Raw genomic sequence first — 22,069 nt, 5'->3', positions numbered from 1 at the left:
ACAAGGAAATTAGAATTTAGAAAAACGGACATAGCTGGTGGAATACTTAACTTTAATCCATTAATGATGAACGTCTGTCTTGATGGTACATGATTCACAATATCAATAGTAACTGATATGGGCGCCTTGCTAGGTCGTAGCAAATGAAGTAGCTGAAGGCTATGCTAAAATATCGTCTCGGCAAATGAGAGCGTATTTTGTCAGTGAACCATCACTACAAAGACGGTTGTACAGCTGGGGCGAGTGCTAGGAAGTCTCTCTAGACCTGCCATGTGGTGGCGCTTGGTCTGCAATCACTGAAAGTGGCGACACGCGGGTTCGACGTATACTACCAGACCGTGGCTGATTTAAAGGCTACCACCTAGCAAGTGTGGTGTCTGGCGGTGACACCACATTAGTGACAACGGAAAAGGGTATAAAAGTTTAAAGCCACCATTTGAAATAAAATAAAAAAAAAAACACTTTGTGGTGGTGACCATTGTTCATCGGTACTATAGACATTGTGAGATGTACGCCTTTACCAAAGCGATGTGTTACACCATAGTTGATACTCTTTAAACATGACAATAAATATTCCTCAAAATCGACACTTACCACTTACTGTTGTCTAAAATGCTTGCTGATTGCAGTTGGGAACTGAGATTTCCCCATTTTTGAGCAAATATCACAAACACAAATGACAGGTACTCGCAATCGCAAATACGTTTCAAAGTAACTTTCTAGAATGATATCAGACTCATTCTCCTCCATACATTCATGGCCTGTCAAACTTCCTAAACTCTTCTGAAAATACTTTCCTGCTTGTGAAATAACTACCAAGTGAACTACTTTGAGAGGTATACTTGTCATAGTGTTTGTTATGTTTGACAAATGTTGATTAGTAACTCAATAAAACTACCTTAGTGTACTTAAGCACGTGCATCACAAATTGTGCAGTGTGATTTCAAAGTAACTGTTTAGTTACTTTTGTTGTTAGGGATTTGCTTTCAGTAATATTAATATAGGTCTCTGGTACATTAAACAGAATCGAATGATCATTCTTGTGATCTTTCAGATCTTGCATTGACTTACTTGCCAGCTCCCATGACCATGGCAAACAGTCCTTTATCCAGTAAGTGGTTTCTTTTTCATACATCTTGTTGTTTAGGACCAATATGTGGCACAAATCTTAAAGGTCATGGAATGTGTCAGATAAAATAAAATGTTTAAGAAACCAAAAAAGAGGAGCCATAAGTTTATGTAAATGCAATCAAGAATGTAACACAGGAATGGCCGCTGAGGTGCCACCTCTCCATTTCTTCCCTCCTCCTCTTTGCTAATCATGACATTATTCCAATGGAATACTGGTGGCCTTCAATCCAAAAAGATGACTTGCGGCTGCTCTTGGAATCGCATCCTCTGCTAGTTCTGTGCCTGCAGGAAACAAAATTGCATCCTCAAGACTGATTTGAGCTTTTGTATTTCTTCCCAGTCTGCTTTGACTCCCTCTCTCCAAAGATGGCATTCCATATCGTAGGAGGAGAGAGGGGAGTCATGCTGCTCATATGAAAGGACGTTCAAAGTCAACCCTTCTACCTGACTACCCAGCTTGAAGCTATTCCTGTCTGCATTTTACTTCCTCTCCTGAACTTTTGCATATGTACTGTTTACATCCCTCAGTCATTTGGTGTCATGGACACTCTACATCCAGCTTACTGGCCAACTCCCTCACCCCTTTCTGCTGCTCGTTGACTGTAATGCACACCATTCCCTTTGGAAATCTCCCAGAACCTGACAGAGAGGTGCCGTCTAGGCTGAACTTCTCAATCACCTTAACCTCATTTGCCTTATCGTGGGAGTACCCATCTTCCTTTATGCACACCGAAATGGCAACTTTCTAGGGATGACTGGAGATTTACTGTTCCCTGGCACCCTTTGAGTGACATAATTTCTCCAGTTGTGATGGCCAGGTAGAATATGTTACAAATGCCATCATTACCACCACACAATATTCCATTCTCGCACTTCATCTTTACTGTGCCATGTCCCAGTGCCTTGATTGACTGAGCTGTGTTGTGACTCAACTCACATGCAGAGATGTGTTCTCCATGTTTTTAACCATCATTCTATGATGGCAAACTGCATTCATTATGAACAGTTGCATGCACAGTGTCGTTGCACCCTTCAGGATAGCAAAAATCTAGCTAGATTTAGTTAACTAGTTCTTCTAACAGTTCCACTACCTCAATTGTTGTATGGGCCCTGCAGGACCAAGATCCATTGGGCTGCTATTCTGTGGAGATTTCAAGCTCCACCCACTATCATTCTGCCTTCCTCCACCAGAAACAAGTGGAGGAGGCTTGGGTAGTACCCTTATTTTGGCAGATTAGCGAGTGCTACAAGCTGCCTTTAGTATGATTGGGCGAGAACTTGCTCTCACTTCATATCAATCCTCCAACACAGTGCTGGACGATGTTTGCATTCAGATGTTGCTAAACCTTTCTTTTGTGGGCAAGCGCTTGCTCTTTCTTATGTACAACTGCATCTGGGCAGAGGGCACCGTTTGCCAGATGCCAGCATAGAGACACTGTCATTCCCATACCCATACCCAAGCCCAGTAAGGAAAAATACCTTCCTTCTAGTTACTGCCCCGTTTCTCCCACAAGCTGTGTTTGCAAACTGATGAAACATGTAATTCATGCCTGTCTGGTATAGTGACTAGAGTGTGGCAATTCACTGACCACTGTACCGTGCGGATTTTGAGCAGGCCGTCCTGCAGCTGACCATCTCATCACTTTGTCAATGTGTGTCGCGAATGGTTTTCTGTGGATATGTCAGACACTGGCAGTGTTTTTAAATTTGCAGAAAGCCTAAAACACCTTCTGAAGGATGGGTATTCTTGATCTCTCTACATGTGGCACATCTGAGGCCGCATGCCCCATGTCCTTCAGGTACTTTTAAAGTATTGATTTTTCAAGGAATGTTGGTACTGCCTTGTCAGACACCTTCACCAGGAAGTTGGTGTGCCTCAGGGTACTGTTTTGAGTGTGACCCTCTTTGCTATTGCCTTTAACTTTATTATGTCCTGTCCCCTGCAGGTCATCTCCAGCAGTCTACTGTTGCCCACCCCTACCCTGTTACCCTCCCACACCCTGTCCCAGCCTCCTCCTTACCCCCACATGATTGCCTGTTTCGTCATGTGCAACTGCTCGCAGCCTGGCTTCAGCTGCCAGAGAGTGTGATCACATGTGTGAGAGTTGCATTTGCGTGAGTATGTGAGTGTATGTTATCTATATATAACAGAGGTCTTGTTCACTGAGAGCTCACTTTCTTACAGTTTTTTTTTTTTTTTTTTGTCGTGCCTGTGTGCCTTCCATGGTATTGTTAAATTCATTTCTGAAGAATTGTGATGGCTCGAGGCATTGAGGTGCTGGGGTAGGGGTCAGTGTACACTTATCAGCAAACAAACAATTGTGCCTTATTAGACAAAAGCCAGGAAAGATCAGACCATTTGGCAATAGTGCCGTAAAAACCAGACCAGGGATTGATCTCGGGGAGATGAGTGTCATTGGTGTGGTAAATGTGAGGTGTCTGATACTGACTCAGTATTCGTGTATGCCCCATATGCTAGTGATCGCTTACTTAACTGCATAGGTTATTGACCTGACTCTCAGAAGGTTCAAATCACTGACATATGCACTCTCTTAGCCTTAGTATATTAATTGGCATTCAGGTTCTAAGTGCTCACTGTCTACCATTCAAGCAACTAAGAATGGAAGACCAGTTTTACCAACAAGTTTTTTGTATTCCACTGCCACTCATATTCTTCATTTTGCAGCTTGAAAATATATCTCTGCATGTTTTGGAATGAAGGTTAAGGCCTCAAAATTACCTGCTCTTCCCAAATCCATTCTCCATGGTGAAATGATAGAAGCATTGCACGGTAACCTGAAGGTGCAGAGTTCAAAGCTACACATTTCCATTTTTTAATTGTTTTTGCAAATTCACTAGAAAGAGAGACAGATTTTTTGGACATTTATGCAAATAATGGAATTGTGTGTCTGAGTAATTAAATAGCTGCTCTTGTTGCATATGGGCTTCACTCTGTTTCAGATACATTTATTAAAATACCTGTAGCTAAAGTCATGAAAGTTATAATGTTTTATGATAGAGAAAATAACCAACAACAAAAGCAACATTTGAAGAGCTCTTCTTAAAAGACAGAATGAAACATGAAACCTTTAACAGTTCATGATAAGAAATGTTACACACTACTGCAACCACACTTAATACTTACCATCCTTAATTGTTTAAAGCAGTGGTTAAAATTTCCCAGAGTACTTTGACAAAGTGTGAACAAATAATGATGTTCTTGTGCACCTACATACAGCCATTAAAGCTCTAATGAATGGGCATGCAGCATTATCAAATTAGTTATCAACATTACTGGGTCAGCTATTTGTCAGAGAATATTAACTATAATCTATTACATATATTATGAACTACCAGAAAAAAGAATGCCAACAATTAAAAGCTTCCAGATGCATTTGAACTCGGATGCTGGCATCTTAAGTACTCACTTATGTGCCTTTACTGGTGTAGATGTAGAATGAGAGCCAAATTTGATATAGCTATTTGAACACAAACCAGACCTCATGGCAAAGAATAGAAACAGTGAAACTAATGATTCACAGTATCATCCAGTTGCAGGCCTAGGTAAGCCAAGTGTTGCAACAAAACATTTGATCATATTCCATCAAATCTCATCTGTCACATGTGCCAAAGAATAACTTCACTTTCCATTACAGTGCTTGTGTATAGTCCAGCACAATATCAACATTGTGAAGTGCACTTCCACAAACATTTCTACAGCAAAAAGAGATAAAATTTCTTCACGTGGTTTACAATACTATTCAGGTTTTCATCACATGATGTTTGTCTTGTATGGGAGTCCTAGTGTACTGCATATCGTGCTCGACAAAGGGAACAGGGAGAAGGGGACGATAAGGAAGATGATGGCGAGGTGAGTTGCAGTCTTGTGTTAGACCATCATAGCAGCAATAGTTGCGGGCACAGATCAGCGTGATTTCCCTAAATTGCTCCAGGCAAATGCCGAGATGGTTCCTTTGAAAGGGCACGGCCGACTTCCTTTCCCATCCTTCCCTAAACCGATGAGACCGATGACCTCGCAGTTTGGTCTCTTCCCTCAAAACAGCCCAGCCAGCACAGATCAGTGGAAGATGTCATGGAAGGTCTTAGAACATCACTGAGACCCTAATTACAAGTAACAGACATAAGAAATAAATGAATACACCTTTGGTTGTTGTTACCCATGCCCTGGCTCCAACTCAAACCATTAATGTTTGCTTGACTGTGATATTCCTGTGGTGCTGCTTGTGAGTGGATGACTGTAACTGAGGTATTGTCAGAGGTGTTAGTCATCAGAAATGGCATATTATTCCAATGCTGATTTCTCTCTTGTCATGCTGATAAATGGCAAAAATGTTTAAGGAAATTTTGTTCAAATATGTGGCCTGTCCCCAGTGTAAGCTGTGCAGGGTTCAGCAAACGTCTGCAGTATGCAGATGATTTGGCTTTCCATCCATTCTTGTCACATATCTGGCAGAGTCGTGAATTTCTATGTATCCTATGTTGACATGACAAATATTAAGGGGTAGTAACGTGCATTTTTAAAGCTATACAAATTCACCCCAAGGGTGACTATGGGAATGGAAATTGCCTGAGTATTGGGAACTTTGGATGAAATATCAACCTGTGTGATTGATGAATCTTTGGAATGGCAGAAGTCTACCCCTACTGTAAACAGAATTTTAAAGAATTTTGTTGAAGGAGGCACTATCAGCAGAATGCCTGGCTCAAGATAATGAGCACACAGCAGGAAAACACATAGCTTGCCTGTAAGAGCCAACTAATCCCTCCCCTAGATACGAAGCAGTTGTAGTGAGTGACCAACTTCCCAGTTCCAATGATGCAGTTCACTGAGGGCCAAGGAAAGCTGTACTGCACGCACAATGATCCACTATAAAACAGGAACTCAGTGAGGAAATGTGTTACACTGGCTGGCAGCCACAGAGCTCCATCTGAATGCAATGTGGAAAAATGTACTTTTCACAGATAAGTTGTCTTACCAAGACCAAACAGTAGTTTAGCAGCCCGTTGGGGGCGTTGGTTTCCCCGTTGGGGGCGTTGGTTTCCCCGTTGGGGGCGTTGGTTTCCCCGTTGGGGGCGTTGGTTTCCCCGTTGGGGGCGTTGGTTTCCCCGTTGGGGGCGTTGGTTTCCCCGTTGGGGGCGTTGGTTTCCCCGTTGGGGGCGTTGGTTTCCCCGTTGGGGGCGTTGGTTTCCCCGTTGGGGGCGTTGGTTTCCCCGTTGGGGGCGTTGGTTTCCCCGTTGGGGGCGTTGGTTTCCCCGTTGGGGGCGTTGGTTTCCCCGTTGGGGGCGTTGGTTTCCCCGTTGGGGGCGTTGGTTTCCCCGTTGGGGGCGTTGGTTTCCCCGTTGGGGGCGTTGGTTTCCCCGTTGGGGGCGTTGGTTTCCCCGTTGGGGGCGTTGGTTTCCCCGTTGGGGGCGTCGGATTTCTATGAGAGGAGCAGGAATGCTTCCTCAGTAGCAGGCCGTATGCCCACATTTTGAAGAAAGTGGTGCTGCATTTAGTGTGAATGCTATATTGTGGAGGGGATCTCATGCTACAGGACGAATATTCACTTGTGTATAGGTCTGCTCATTCAACTGCAGCTGTCCAACATAGACATTAATGTAATGGACTTGCTGTGAGAGACTGCTCACATGAACACAATGGAAATTATGTGTGTGTAAGTAGCACGAACACACAGAGAACTGGGTGTGAAACACACCATTTATAGCTGATGCTCTTTTGGACTGCTTTTTTTGAAGCCTCGGTGGGGTTGCCTCTTCTGACAAATGGGTCCAATGCCTCACAGATTCAGTGCCAGGGTGCATGACAGAAGTCAGAAATAATGGGGCATTCTGGATAAAATGTTATGGACTGAGAACATTTTACTTTCTTTCCTTGTTCTGCTGTGCAGTGTTCTGTCAGTGAGAGCCAGCACAAAATCTCTTGGTGACGGAAAAATATCAAAGATGAGAGAAGGAAATTTGAGCTAGTTCTAGTTGGCATTATCCTTGTACCTGAAATAAATTTATTTTAATTTAATATTTTGAGTATTACATTCTCTTTACTTGCTCTCTGCCTACATACGTGAAATGAATAAATCAAGAGTGCCCCTTTTTAGGGCTATTTTTTGTTATGTCAAATTCATCTCTCTCCCACTCTATTGCCACCCATCGGACTCGGCCAAAAATGTGCAAAATATATCTTCTCTCTCTCTCTCTCTCTCTCTCTCTCTCTCTCTCTCTCTCTCTCACACCACACACACACACACACACACACACACACACACACACACACACACACACACACACACACACACACACACACGCACAGGCAAATTAGAAATTGGAAAGTCTCTCATGACCAAATAAGAAAACAGGGCAGTAGGATAATTTGTAGTTTCTAAATGGTGTTTATATATATAGAAATTGGTCTGTATGCTGCATTTATTTGATGGAGTACATGTGTTTCCTCATGCTGTATGTAGAATAAGAAACAATATGCCATTTAATTTCTGTTGGACAAAACGTGTTTATTTCTTGTCTGAATCCTGAGCTACAGCAATGACCTTTGTCCAGAGATTGTTCTTCCTTCATGTAATTGAGGAAAAATGCAACTGTGGACACTGCATCATGTAATTTCCCCATGCATCCTCCACAGCCTGACTAAACACAGCTTTGTTAGAGGCCATCTGATCTCGACTGTCGGTCACTTGTCCTAATCAGTGCTACCTAACAATAGCAAGACCGTGCACTCAATTTGCTTACTAAATCACAATCTCCCCCTGCGGGTTCGGGGGTAAGAATAGGCCCGCGGTATTCCTGCCTGTTGTAAGAGGCGACTAAAAGGAGTCTCAAACGTTTCGGCCTTCTGTGATGGTCCCCTCTTGGGTTTGACCTCTTTGTTTTGTTTTTTTTTTTTTGTTTTTTTTTTTTCTCCAAATTTCTGTAGTTAGTACGTGCCATTTGGGGAAGGACACCTTATGTGGTGTTTTTCTATTGGTCCATCATGCTCCACCATCTTGCATGTTCCCTATTGTCGTGTGGGGGGTGGGGGGGGGGGGGGGAAGGACTACGCCCAACGTCTTCTGGGTTGTCTCCTTCTTGGCTTGAGCGCACTCTTCTTCTTCACGCCCACAACAACTGTGGACCCTTTCAACACCTAAAATCCAGCACGGTAGCCAGTCCGTTGTGGTGGGGTCGTCATGTACCCTCTTGGTGGTAGCCCCCTGACCACGCAGGGATTGCACTACAGATGCCAGAGCTGTTTCCTCCCCATGCATGCCAAGGAGTATGTGCCCATCCGCTCTGGGGCACGGGGACTCCGGGCAACGGGATATCGGCCAGGTACCCGTTGGTTTGGCTGGGTGGCGCCCTTGGGGAGAGCCCTCGTTCGGAGTAGGTGGCATCTGGGCGGATGTGGCGCAATGAAGCGCAATAAATCACACCAAACTGGTGGTCGCACGGCCACCAGCGTCTCTAAGCAAGGTAGAGTAGACTTTGATGCTGTGCAATATGACCCTCAGTTGTTCCCCTCGTTGGCTGCGCCATGGGAGGGACGCCGATCTAGTGCCAAGCGGGAGCCTTACGTACCGCAATACCTTGTCTGCAGCAGGACTGATGGTAACTCCTTTCTTATGACGAAGCCTCTGTTTTTTGTGGAACACCTGGAGGATACGTTTGGGGAAGTGGCGGGGTTGTCTAAAATGAGGAATGGGTCCATCCTCCTCAAGACGTCCTCCCCAGCCCAGTCACGAGCTTTGCTCTTGTGTGATAAGCTGGGGGACGTCCCTGTTACCGTCACTCCCCACAGTAGCTTAAATATGGTCCAGGGGATTATTTACCATCGTGACCTCTTGTTACAATCCGATGACGAGCTGAGAGCCAACTTGGAACGACGTGGTGTTCATTTTGTCCGTCGTGTACATAGCGGACCCAAGACTAACAGGGTGGCCACCGGTGCCTTTATCTTGGCCTTCAAGGGTGATGTCTTGCCCGAGAAGGTCAAGGTGATGGTTTACCATTGCGACGTCAAGCCATACGTCCCTCCCCCGATGCGGTGCTTCCAGTGCTGGAAGTTTGGGCATATGTCCTCCTGTTGCCCATCCAGCGCTACATGTCGAGATTGCGGACAGCCCTCTCATCCCGATTCTCCATGTGCGCCTCCGCCTGTATGTGTCAACTGTGGGGAGCACCACTCTCCATGCTCGCCGGATTGCCCCGTTCTTCATAAGGAGCGAAAGATCATGGAATTTGAGACTCTGGACCGGCTTACTTATCGAGAGGCAAAACTGAAATATGAAAGGTTGTATCCTGCTTCCATTCGAACATCTTATGCTGCAGCCACGTTATCGTCGCCCATGCGAGCGACGGTTGTCGCCTCATCTGTGCCGCCTTCAGTGGGCCCTCTGGGCCGTGTATCTCTGTCTGCCCCCTCGTGTTTGGGGGCAAGCCTTCCTCTGTTGCCCCTTTAGCAGTTGGGGGCAAACCCTCTTCTGTCGCTCCCCCTACGCTTACTTTGGGAGTGACATCTGCTCCACAACCGGGAGGCTCGATCCCTCCCCCTCCTTCTCCGCCTGCGTTGCCTCTGCCGGTTCCTCTCTCGCGGAAGGGGTCCCTCGGGGCTCTCCCTTCCTCCGTTTCTTCTCCTACCCAGCCGGATGTCAGCCAGTGGCTGAAGGTTCCGCCACCTGCTGGTTGTAGGGCTTCTGCGTCATCGTCAGCCTCCGACGCTCCTTCAGAGAAGCTCTCCCAGCCCTCTCACCCTAAGGGCCGACGTGAGAAGAAGGAACGGCATGTGTCCAAGAAGAAGGACGTTCCGGTAGTTTCAGCATCCTGGCTCCGGGGATGAGGTGGAGATCCTCGCCTCTGCCGCGGATCTCACCCTCACGGAACCCTTGGGGGCCTCTCCTATGGACTCAGCTGACTCTCCCCCAGTGGCAGCAGTTGGCTCTGAGGCGCTGTCTGCCTCTTAGTCGTATTCACGCCCTCCCAGTCCCTTCCTGCTTCCATTCTCCAATGGGACTGCGGCGGTTATTTCCGCCACCTGCCTGAGCTCCGGATGCTTCTGAGTGTTTCCCCTGTTCTCTGCATTGCTCTGCAGGAAACTTGGTTTCCTGCAATGCGGACCCCCGCCCTTCGTGGTTATCGGGGATACTATAAGAACCGTGCTGCCTGTCAACGAGCGTCAGGTGGCGTTTGCCTCTTTGTTCACCACTCTGTCTGTAGCTCGTCAGTACCCCTTCAGACGCCTTTGGAGGCAGTTGCTGCCAGGGTTGAGCTCTCGCCGGCTATTACTGTTTGCTCTGTTTACATTCCTCCAGATGGGGAGCTCCCCCGACATGTCTTGGCTGCGCTGCTGGCTCAACTCCCGCCACCATTGCTGCTTCTGGGCGATTTCAATGCCCACAACCCTCTATGGGGTGGGACTGTCTCTGATGACCGCGGTCGAGCCATGGAGCATTTGTTGGCTCAGCTCGACCTTAGCCTCTTGAACACCGGTGCTCCCACGCATTCCAGTGTGGCCCATGGCTCGTTCTCGGCCATCGATCTCTCTCTTTGCAGCCCCGGACTTGTCCCATCCCTCCACTGGAGGGTGCACCCTGACCTGTCGCGTAGTGACCATTTTCCCATCTATTTGTCACTGCCCCAGTGTCATTCTTCTGGGCGCCTGCCCCGCTGGGCTCTCCATAGGGCTGACTGGGCGGCTTTTACTTCCGCTGCAATCATTGAGTCTCCCCCACAGGGTGACATTGATGAGGTGGTCCGCGTCTTAACCACGTCAATGATTTCGGCCGCCAAGGCTGCCATCACCCGCTCTTCTGGCCTCCCTCGGAGGAAGGCTGTACCCTGGTGGTTGCTGGAGATTGCTGAGGCTATTCGCGACCGTCGGCGGGCTCTCCAGCGTCATAGGCGGCACCCGTCTCTCGAGACCCTCATCGCCTTTAAGAGGCTCCGTGCCTTTGCCCGTCGTCTTATTACACGGCGTAAGCAGGAGTGCTGGGAGTGGTATGTCTCCTCCTTGGGCTCCCGTGTCTCCCCCTCACTCGTGTGGTCCCGGATACGGCGGATTTATTGACACCAGACCCCTACGGGTGTCCCTGGGATCTCTTTGGACGGCGCTGTCTGCGCGGACGCTGCCGCCATTGCTGAACACCTTGCTGCGCACTTCGCTAAGAGCTCTGCGACTGCAACTTATCCCCCCGCCTTTCGCTCTCTCAAGGAGCGTGCCGAGCAGACGCCGTTATCGTTCCACACACGTCGTTCTGAAAAATACAATGCTCCTTTCAGCGAGAGGGAATTCCTCGCTGCCGTCGCCGATTGCCCTGATACAGCACCAGGACCGGACTGCATCCACGCACAGATGCTGAAGCATCTCTCCAGGGACTGCCAGAGACACATCCTCACCATCTTTAACCGCATCTGGAGCGAGGGCGTGTTCCCGTCGCAATGGCAAGAGGGTCTTATTGTCCCCATCTTGAAGCCCGGTGCGGACCCACTGGCGGTGGACAGCTATCGTCCCATTACCCTCACCAACGTTTTGTGCAAATTGCTCGAATGTATGGTGGGGCGGCGTTTGTGTTGGGTCCTTGAGTCGCGCGGTCTCCTCGCTCCATCCCAGGGTGGCTTCCGTCGGGGCCGGTCTGCCACGGACAATTTGGTGCGGCTGGAATCTGCTATTTGTACGGCCTTTGCCCGACGTCAGCATCTCGTTGCTGTATTTTTCGATCTGTGGAAGGTGTATGACACAACATGGAGGCATCACATTCTCGCCACGTTGCATGAGTGGGGTCTTCGTGGTCGGCTCCCGGCTTTTCTTCAAAGCTTTTTATTGCGCCGCTCTTTCCGGGTGCAAGTCGGTGCCACCTCTGGTTCATCTTATATACAGGAAAATGGAGTCCCGCAGGGCTCGGTGTTGAGTGTCTCCTTATTTTTAGTGGCCATTAATGGTCTGGCTGCAGCAGTGGGGTCGTCGGTGTCTCCTTCTCTGTATGCCGACGACTTCTGCATCTCATTTAGCTCCACGACTACGGGAGTCACCGAACGCAGGCTGCAAGTCGCCGTTTGCAAGGCAGCATCATTGGCTCTGACTCGTGGTTTTCAGTTCTCTGCTGCCAAGACTCGAGTTACGCACTTCTGCAGGCGTCGGACGGTCCACCCTCATCCTGAACTTTACCTCAACGGCCACCTGCTTGAAGTGGTGGACACTTGCCGCTTCTTGGGACTCGTGTTTGATGCCCGGCTCACATGGGTTCCTCATGTTACTCAGCTGAAGCAAAAATGCTGGCGACACCTCAACGCCCTCCGCTGCCTTAGCCACATGTCTTGGGGTGCAGATCGCTGCACGCTGCTGCGGTTGTACAGAGCCCTTGTGCAGTCCCGGCTTGATTATTGGAGCCTGGCCTATGGGTCTGCATCACCCTCAGTGTTGACGTTGTTAGACCCCATACACCACTGTGGGGTTCGGCTTGCAACTGGCGCTTTCCGTACGAGCCCCGTGGATAGTCTACTGGTGGAGGCCAGGGTTCCTCCACTGCGGATTCGCCGCCATCGACTGCTCGCCGACTATGCTGTCTACGTGCATTGCTCGCCTGGCCATCCCAATCGTCGCCTGCTTTTCCCTGCCATGGTCCTCCATCTGCCCGAACGGCGACCTAGGTCTGGGCTTTCCGTAGCTGTCCGTGTCCAGTCCCTGCTGTCGGAACTGGGGTCATTCCCTCTTCTGCCTCCCTTTCGGGTCCGTGCACCTACACTTCCCTGGTGTTTGTCCCGGCCGTCTGTCCGTCTGGACTTGGCACAGGGACCCAAGGACTCGGTTCTGCCTGTGGCCCTCCGTCGCCGTTTTCTTGCGCTCCTCGCCTCATTTTCGGACTGTGAGCCCGTCTACACTGATGGTTCCCTGGTTGATGGTCGCACTGCCTACGCTTTTGCTCACGCTGCCCATGTTGAGCAGCGCTCCTTGCCGGCTGGCTGCAGTATTTTTACTGCAGAGCTGGTGGCCATATTGCGCGCTCTTGAGCATATGCGTTCCTGCTCAGGTACGCCCATCGTCATCTGCAGTGACTCCCTGAGCAGCCTCCAGGCCATCGACTGCTGCTATCACTCTTCTCCTGTGGTATCCTCTATTCGGGAGTCTGTTTCCGCCATTACCCGCTCTGGTCATTCGGTGGTCTTTGTTTGGACGCCAGGTCACTTTGGCATCCCGGGGAACGAACGTGTCGACAGGCTGGCCAAAGGGGCGATCGACGACCCAGCTTTGGAGATCGGCCTCCCAGATCGAGATCAGCAGTTGGTGTTGCGCCGTAAGGTGTGGGCTGCTGAGTGGCGTGGCCTGACATCCCCGAATAAACTGCGGGCTGTCAAGGAGACGACCAATGTGTGGCACTCCTCCTTGCGGTCTTCTCGCAGGGACTCTGTTATCCTGTGTCGGCTCCGCATCGGCCATACATACCTGATGCACGGCCATCTTTTGCGTCAGGAGGATCCCCCCCTGTGTTGGTGTGGGTCCCGTCTGATGGTCGCCCACATATTATTGGAGTGTCCCCGACTGCGCACCCTCCGGCAGTCTTTTAATCTCTCGGGCACTTTACCTTTGATTTTATGTGACGATGCCTCTATGGCTGACAATGTTTTACATTTTATCCGTGGTAGTCCTTTTTGTGGTTCCATTTAGGGAAGTCCTGCTCCTTTCCCTTTGTGTGTCTCTTGTCCTCGAGTCTCTTATGTTTGGTTGCAGATTTTAGTGTGTAGTCGGTTGGTTGACTCTTTCCCTTTTTTGTTGTCATGGTCAGTCAACCAGTCTCCGGTCATCTTCTTTTGTTCTGTTTCTTTTTGTCTGGTGTCTTCATGTCTGTAGTGTTCGTTACCGCATTTGTGTTCTTTTAGGGCCTGGGGGGGAGTCTCCTTCCCCTTGGGGTTTTACCTGCTTCGTGCATTTCAGTCTCGCCTGTTTTTTGGAATGGGGGACTGATGACCTTAGCTGTTTAGTCCCCCTTAAACATACCAACACCCCCCCCCCCCCCCAAAAATCACAATCTGTCTTACACCACTGCACCCTTCAGTGAGAGTGATAGATTTGGTGAGTGGGAAGTAACTATACTGCCACTCATCTCAGACACTTCATACTTGCAGAACTGCAGTGCGAAAGGAGGGAGGTAGGGTGGGTGGGAGGGAGGTAGGAGGGAAGTCAGTATGGGACTGATGTAGCAGAAAATCAGTTTGTAAAGTAAGCACCACTTGGTATTAGGCTCATACTCACGCAGTTTATGGACTGCAGTTGTTCTTGTTGTTGTTATTGTTATTGTCAGTCCGAATGGGGTTTGATGCAGTTCTCCACTCTGGTATACCTTGTGCAAGCATCCTTGGCTCTCGGTAACCATTATTAAATTCATTATCATGTGTTTAAATCTGGTAGGAGGCATACAGTAATGATTGTAACACAGTACCACATGGAATGACTTCAGTGCAGTCACTGCCACCAACTTCTGTACAAATAACTGGTCAGAGAATTCTGTACTGCCTTCACAGAGTGAATAAAAGTACTTGTTTCTCATGAGGTACTGCAGTGCTGGAAGTTAAGCCGCATCCTGTTAGCAACTGACACAAGCTGAGTGGACCAAAATCCATTTAGTTCACTTTGATGACTAATTCCAGACCATTGCTGTAACTCCTCAATGAGCTATGGACATTTGTGGACGTGTTTAGTCAGATGTTTTTACCTATTTTTCCACTTTTTGTTTCCATTTTAATTTCTTGTATTTCCTTTGTTTTGACTGCCATTGGGGCCCTAGTTGTTGGGCTGCCCCAGTCCAATTATGCTCCTGCTCAAGTCACTACTGGACAAAAAGTTCTTATTTGCAGTTTCCTCTCTATTGGATGTGTTCACATTAGTCACATTATGTTGCTGCTGTCATAATATCAGCTTCCATCCCTGTTAGCCATGACCACAGATATATGCATGGCCAAAATACAAAGTTGCCTTCAAAATTGTCCACAGCAACTGCTCTAACAGCTTCCCAATTAAATGATCGAATATACCAAAATGGGATAATGATGCATTGCCTGTAGTTCTGTCAAACTGTGCTCTTACAGATTACTTTAAAGACTTCAGTTTTGAAATTTCCTTTCCCCTCCAAGTGATGTAGGACTTGCCTTATGCGTGTCAAGGAATGTTGTTTAAGCTGTGTATCCAAATTGGCATATAGTTCCTTTAGTTGCTGGATATAAAATTTTCCAATTGTTTAAACTCCCACACCTTTATGCTGGTTCTTCATGCAGTCATTGTTGCTCTCTGCAGTGTTACTATGAATATGTGCTAGGCTGTTACAGTATTTGTGATTAATAATGCCGTATATCATTGCTACCAATGTCACATAGTACACTTCAAGACACCTACACTATCATCTTTGTAAATTAGATATACTTTTCTGCATATCACCTTAACACTGTCCACAGTATGAAGTGGCTTCCACCTAGTCATTCACTATGAAACACACAAGTCTCACTTGTTCTGTGTGTGCAGGTACAAATCAGTGAGGCTGATACACTGATGCCAGTTGCCACTGATGCATTTTTACAGGAGAATGCCATCAATAGCGATTTGGATGCCTACAGTGCTATATTTCAATCACATTGCAGTCTGCTGTAGCAGTGTGAACAACAAGAGCTATTCAGTGTAGTTTGGGGGCTAACTGAGCATGTGCTAATCAACACAAAATACATAATTCACATAGAAAATAACTATCCAAACCCTAACCAACAATGTGCCTTGAACAAACTGCTTGCATCTGTAAGAAGCTCCCTAATGGGGTAGTGTGACTCAATTGAAATGAAAACTTATGTGCTGGCCACGCATGTTAAGTATCTGTGGGCATACCCTCAACACATTAAACTTCCTTACCTCTGGGGCAGCTATTAGCATGTTGGAATCCAAAATATGAACTTTGATGAAGAATTACTCTAACACAACAACACTCTGGAACAGGTTAGTACACCCCTAAATAGACAAAGCTCATAAAATCATAATGTATTGTTGAGGCCAGTGTCCTCCATTTTTTTAGGTATGCAGTCATTACAATACTTGCAGATAGTTCAAAGTGTTTCGATCAGGATTCTGGGTATTCATGTGGCCTTTATGGCTTCCAATCAACATCACACTACTAATACAAAAGAAAGTGAGTCACATAGTTGTAAGCTGCCACAACTCTGCTACACTACATGGCATGTCATTTGCAACGTGTGCCACGTGAACTGCTGTGGCTCAACACTTTGGGATCTGCTGGTTCTCAGTAACTTGAAATCCAATGTAGACACTATCAGAATTGTACATGACATAATTTCTCTATCTCCTAACTGTGACAGTCTGTAATTTTATAATGGTCTGTTATTCCTTTCCCCTTTCATGAGGGGTGTTCATTCCAGCAAACTAAGCTGTACCATTATTTCGGTGACTGGCAGTGTCCTTACACCAGCCTCCACACACCAATGTTGCCTTGCTTTTTGTGGGCACCTTTGTCCTTCTCTGTGACAGTGGCTGTATATGGCAGCTGTAATGAATTCAGACAATTAAAATTAAAATATTTTGTGGTTCTTCACTTGGATCATTATGCAGTATTCATCAATCTCACTTTTATAAAATTTCTCATGTATGTACTTGCCACAGCACCTGATTCCTAATCTCCATCACTATTTTAGTGTAGCAACTTCTTGACATTAAAATGAGCATGTGCAGTGAGAAGACAACCACTGCCACATATCAAGATGTTTGATTTACACTCAAATTCTGTTGATGTAAAGTTATTCAGCTTCTTAATATTTTTGCAGATGCCGCAGAAGTTGAGGATGGAGGAACTGTTAGCAGGTGAGATATTTGCTTCCTTCAGTAGCTTAATTACACATTAAAGTTATGACTTTAATATTTTATTATGTGGTACTTTATTTTTCATCTTTTTCTTTGACATTAATATTCCATTGGTGGTGTGCTAAATAATTTTTGTGAAACAGTTTTTCAAAGTTCTATAATATAACCTAACACTGGATGTTAATTATGTCATACATAATTCATACTGAAAATTGGCGGTGTTATTGTAACTACGAAAGATTGGTTATAAATGTGCAGTAGCAATGAAAATGTGTACTGTAGTAGATTGTGAGGGAAATGTGGTCAAAGAGAAAAAAGACAAATTTTTAAGTACTAAATTGACATTTAGAAATTTGTCATTGTAACGTTAAGCAAACATTACAAATAGGCACACTATGATAAGTAGTAATGAATTTTGCCACCTGACTGATGTGTGAAATAGCCTGACCCATCTGGGTGCCACAGTTACTCTCAATCCCTCACCTGCCAAGAGTGTTATTGACTACCCGGTGACAACATGCTACTGAGTACAAGGTGGCTGACTTGTTGGTGGCTTCACAACTTGTGTACTGCATTCTTGAGACCCATCTCATACTCCTCTCACCCCCTCTACTCCCATACCAGCTTCCCTAATTTGAAAATTTTGGAGTTCCCCTTAACTTAAGTTTCACAATCCTTCCCTCAGTACTAGCACCCCTACACTGCCCTTTCCCATGCCTAGCTCTGTACCTGTACCTGTACCTCCTATGTTACACCCTCTGCCACCCCATCCCCTCTATGACATTTGCATTAAATCTGTCCACCACAACTCCTCACGCAGTTGGCCTGCAGGTTTATGACAATTTATCTGATTGGCAGAGGGACAGAACACAACAAATGTTATTCCAGGCTTAGCCTTTTACTGCTTATTTCCAGATTAACCCTTTCATGGCCAATCGAACATCTTAGGCTGATGCATAACACTGTAGTGTTTCCTACAAGTTAAAAAACTCAGACTATACATACTGGAGACTTAAATCATCATAAATAATATAATTTGTTTCGCTGTTCACTTCAGTCTGTTGGGATAACTTTCTGAATCCACAACTGTAGAAATCATGTGATTTTGTAGCAAAGAGCCATGTTCAAAGTGTATTTTCACCCCAAAGGAAGTATGTCAAGATCATTGAACAGAGAGCAGAGAAGATGAAATCTGAGGGTGCAAGATCAAATGAAAAAGGTGGGTGCAAAATGACTTCTCAACCCAGTTGTTCTATAGTGTTTGTTGCCAGTCTAGCAGAATGCTGGTGACTGTTACTGTGGAATAGCACCACTTCACACAGTCTTCCTGGATGTTTTTCTGGGACTATATCTGCAAGATGTCTGTTGTTGACAATAAATACCAACAGGGAAGTTACACCTCATGAAAGCAACTCGTAGTACACCACATGGTCACGTACATCTACATCTACATGATTACTCTGCAATTCACATTTAAGTGCTTGGCAGAGGGTTAATCCAACCACAATCATACTATCTCTCTACCATTCCACTCCCGAACAGCGCATGGGAAAAACGAACACCTAAACCTTTCTGTTGGAGCTCTGATTTCTCTTATTTTATTTTGATGATCATTCCTACCTATGTAGATTGGTCTCAACAAAATATTTTCGCATTCAGAAGGGAAAGTTGGTGATTGAAATTTCGTAAATAGATCTCGCCGCAATGAAAAACGTCTTTGTTTTAATGACTTCCATCCCAACTCGCATATCATATCTGCTACACTCTCTCCCCTATTACGTGATAATACAAAACGAGCTGCCCTTTTTTGCACCCTTTCGATGTCCTCCGTCAATCCCACCTGGTAAGGCTCCCACACCCCGCAGCAATATTCTAACACCGGACCTCTCCACAATATCCATAACATTATCTTGTGTGGATGCTCAAAAGTCTATGTGGCACTGCTGCTTTGTTTGGATTAAAGCATTCGTTTCCGTTCTTTCTCTTACATTAGCATAAAAACAAAATTTCTAGTCATCAGTAACAATACAGGTTAGAAATGGTCAGTGGTATTCACCCACTAATCAAGAACAAGCAAGAGGGTAATGTACATACAGCCAACCACTGATTTATATGGTTTGGCATGTGGTACCCATATGCTTTATTGTTGAACCTTCTCCTTTGTATTCAAATGCTGCACAGTGACGGAATGGTCATACTTCATCACATTTTCTGGTTCTTGAGTGCAATGATGTGCATCATCGTGGATTAATGCATTCAGATGATCTTCATCAAATGCTGAAGGTCTTTCTGAAAATGGAGGGTCAATAATGTCAAAACAATCATCCTTTAAATTAGAAAATTTTTCCTTGCCATGCTCTGTCCCATGGCATTATACCCATACATGGTGAAAACGTTACCATTGAAACCACATATTCATAAACACCACTGTTCTCATTTTGCCCACTTAGCCATTTTAAATTAAAATGTAGCAGTGCTTTGTGTCAACATAATATTCATAGAATGACAATTTACCTAAAAGAATGTGTCCACATTAAGTGAGAACAAGGTAATGTACTTCGTAAAAATGGTGGAAAAGACAACTGTATCCTTTGATCCCTAGGCATATGAACTTGTCTTAGATCACATGTAATGCCCCCAACAACACAAAACACAATGATGGGAAAGGCTGACTTAAAGCATACATTGTGTGCTCACTCTTACATTATTGGTATCGGCTGCATAAGTAACAATAACACAGTGCACAGTGTTCACTTAAGACGTCTCTCTGTTTTTGCTCCCAACATTTAATGTTCTAATGATGTACCAACATCATAATGCATTGATGATGGGTGGTTTAAATAAAAAATATGTACAAATGAAAAGAGCTTCGTGACAAGGCTGAAGATATATCGGTACATAGGACACTGCATAGAACTATATGGAACATTGTAGATGTAACTGTAGATGTGCTCCAAGGAAGTGTGTGGGGCCCTTGATATTGATGTTTTATATTAATGACATCACAGACATTCTTCTTCTTTTTGTTTTTCTGTTTGGGGTATCTAATGACCACATACTAATTTCAATGCTTCCTCCTTTGTTCTTCTTCCAGGTTTCCTTCGTCTTCACTATCTATCCTTTTTTCTTCCTGAGACCATTCTGACCCTGTCTTCCTCTTCTTCTTCCTGCCTTGGAATGCTTCCATTTGCAACACTTTCTTCTTGAAATCCTATCATTCTGCTGGGTCTTTTTCTTGTATTTCTTTCCAAATCTTTCCTAACTACTTGAATCTGTCCTGTTGTTGACATCTTGTCCCAAAGATGCTTAACAATCTGTTTGGTTAACCTGTTGCTGTTCACTCTGTATAAATGTCCAAAAAATAATAGTCAGCTCTTCTGCAGCATTTCAATTGTTTTTCCTATGCTGCAATATACTTCATTACTTCTTAATATTCATACTTATGGATTTCCTAGCAGTCTGAGTATTTTTCAAATGATTCTTAATTCTAGGACTTGAAGTTTGTATAATTCATAATTCAACATTAAACATTCACTTGCATAGAGACATTCTGGTTTTACTACTGTGCTGTAGTGCTGTATTTTCAAATTTTTAGACACACACATCTTGTTGTAAATGTTCATGTTTATATCATATGCTTTCTCCATTTTACATACTCTTTTGTCTACAGCAAATATTTTTGAAGCCATTGCCTTGAATCTTTCCTCACAAATATTTAAATTTATAAACCCTCTTTATCAGTTCATTATCTGTTACTAGGATTTCTGGGTCATTTTTTTATGTTTGTCCTAAAAAAAATTTTCTACAGAAACTTTTAAAGCTGCTTTGTTAGGTATTCCTTCTAAGAGGTTGATTTGTATTTCTGAATTTGTTATATTTTTATAAAGAATGGCATAATCATTTGCAAATACTAGACACTGAATTTCAGTATCTCTTTTTCCTGAAGTCTCCAGTCTCATTGTGACAGCTTATGTTCTTTGCCTTTTGTTTCAATTATCTTACTATTTCCTCTAAGATGCAGTTGAGGTGGTGTGGAAACATGTTGTCACCCTGCATAGGAGCCACTTTCCAGTCTTCTGGAATCTTTTCAGTTTCCCATATTTCTTCAGACATAATCTGAAGGTTAGTTGTCATTTCTGCTTGACACCAGTTATGGTTGAGATGATTTTATTTCTTCTCCACTGGCTTTGTTGTTTTTCAGGGTTTTTGTTTGTTTGCTGTAGGTGGTAGATCTGCTTCCATGTTTTCAACAAATATCTGGAAATTCTAGCTAACAATTCAGTTATCTACAGTTCAAGAGTTGATCAAAGTACTTTCTTAGTAATTTACATGTGTGGTTATTGCTCAGACCTACTTTACCATTTTCGTCTCTGCTGGAAATACATTGGAGCATGTTAGCCCTTTTTGAATAAAACCATGACTGTATGTATGAGAGCATTTTTTCTGCTGTAGTACACAGTGATTCTTTTTTATCACTAATTATGATACTCGTGTCATCTGCAAATAGTAGAATTTTGGCTGAGCTGTCTGGAGCCTGTATGTCATTGATATAAACAAGAAATAACAATGGGCCCAGAATGCTGCCCTGAGAAACAACTATTTAAATTTGTTTTGGTTCAGATATGGGTTTAAAATTGTGAAGACTCTTGGAGGACCTCAGCTCAACAACTTGTGACCTGTTTTGCAGATAGGATTCAAACCAATTTTTAACGGTACCCCTGATGCATATTGCTTCAAGTTTCCCTGGTAATATTACATTGTTCACAGTATTGAAGGCTTTGGCTAAATCTAGATTAATTCCAACAACCTGTTTATTTGACTCAAAATTTCTTACTATTTCTGTGCAATATGGCTGTTTCTGTACTGTGCCATGTTGACTGTTATTTATTAGTTTATGTTTTTCTAGATATTTTGTAACCCTGATTTTCATTAATTCCTCAAGTATTTTGGAGAAGTATGGGAGGAGAGATATAGGTTGGTAATTTTCTATTTTATGTCTCGCTATTTTTGTATAGAGGTATCACTTTAGAGATTTTTAGTTTATCCGGAAATATCTCTTCACTAAGGGACAAGTTTGCTATGTGT

The 22,069-nt window shown here is 44.9% G+C and overlaps 1 protein-coding gene across 1 annotated transcript in view; it reads right to left on the bottom strand.

Annotated features, from left to right (window-relative positions):
• The window catches only part of LOC124612595 (basic salivary proline-rich protein 2-like), a 123,217-nt gene that overhangs the window by 85,951 nt on the left and 15,197 nt on the right, over window positions 1–22,069 (bottom strand). The window contains exon 2 of the mRNA XM_047140878.1: window positions 6,129–6,572. Within this exon, the coding sequence (XP_046996834.1) occupies window positions 6,129–6,572 (444 nt within the window). The remainder of the gene's footprint in view (window positions 1–6,128; window positions 6,573–22,069) is intronic.

Source organism: Schistocerca americana, chromosome 4 (genome assembly GCF_021461395.2).
Source record: "Schistocerca americana isolate TAMUIC-IGC-003095 chromosome 4, iqSchAmer2.1, whole genome shotgun sequence".
Lineage (NCBI taxonomy): Eukaryota > Metazoa > Arthropoda > Insecta > Orthoptera > Acrididae > Schistocerca > Schistocerca americana.
Note: the sequence above shows the minus strand (reverse complement) of the source record. Positions and strands in the feature narration are given on the sequence as shown.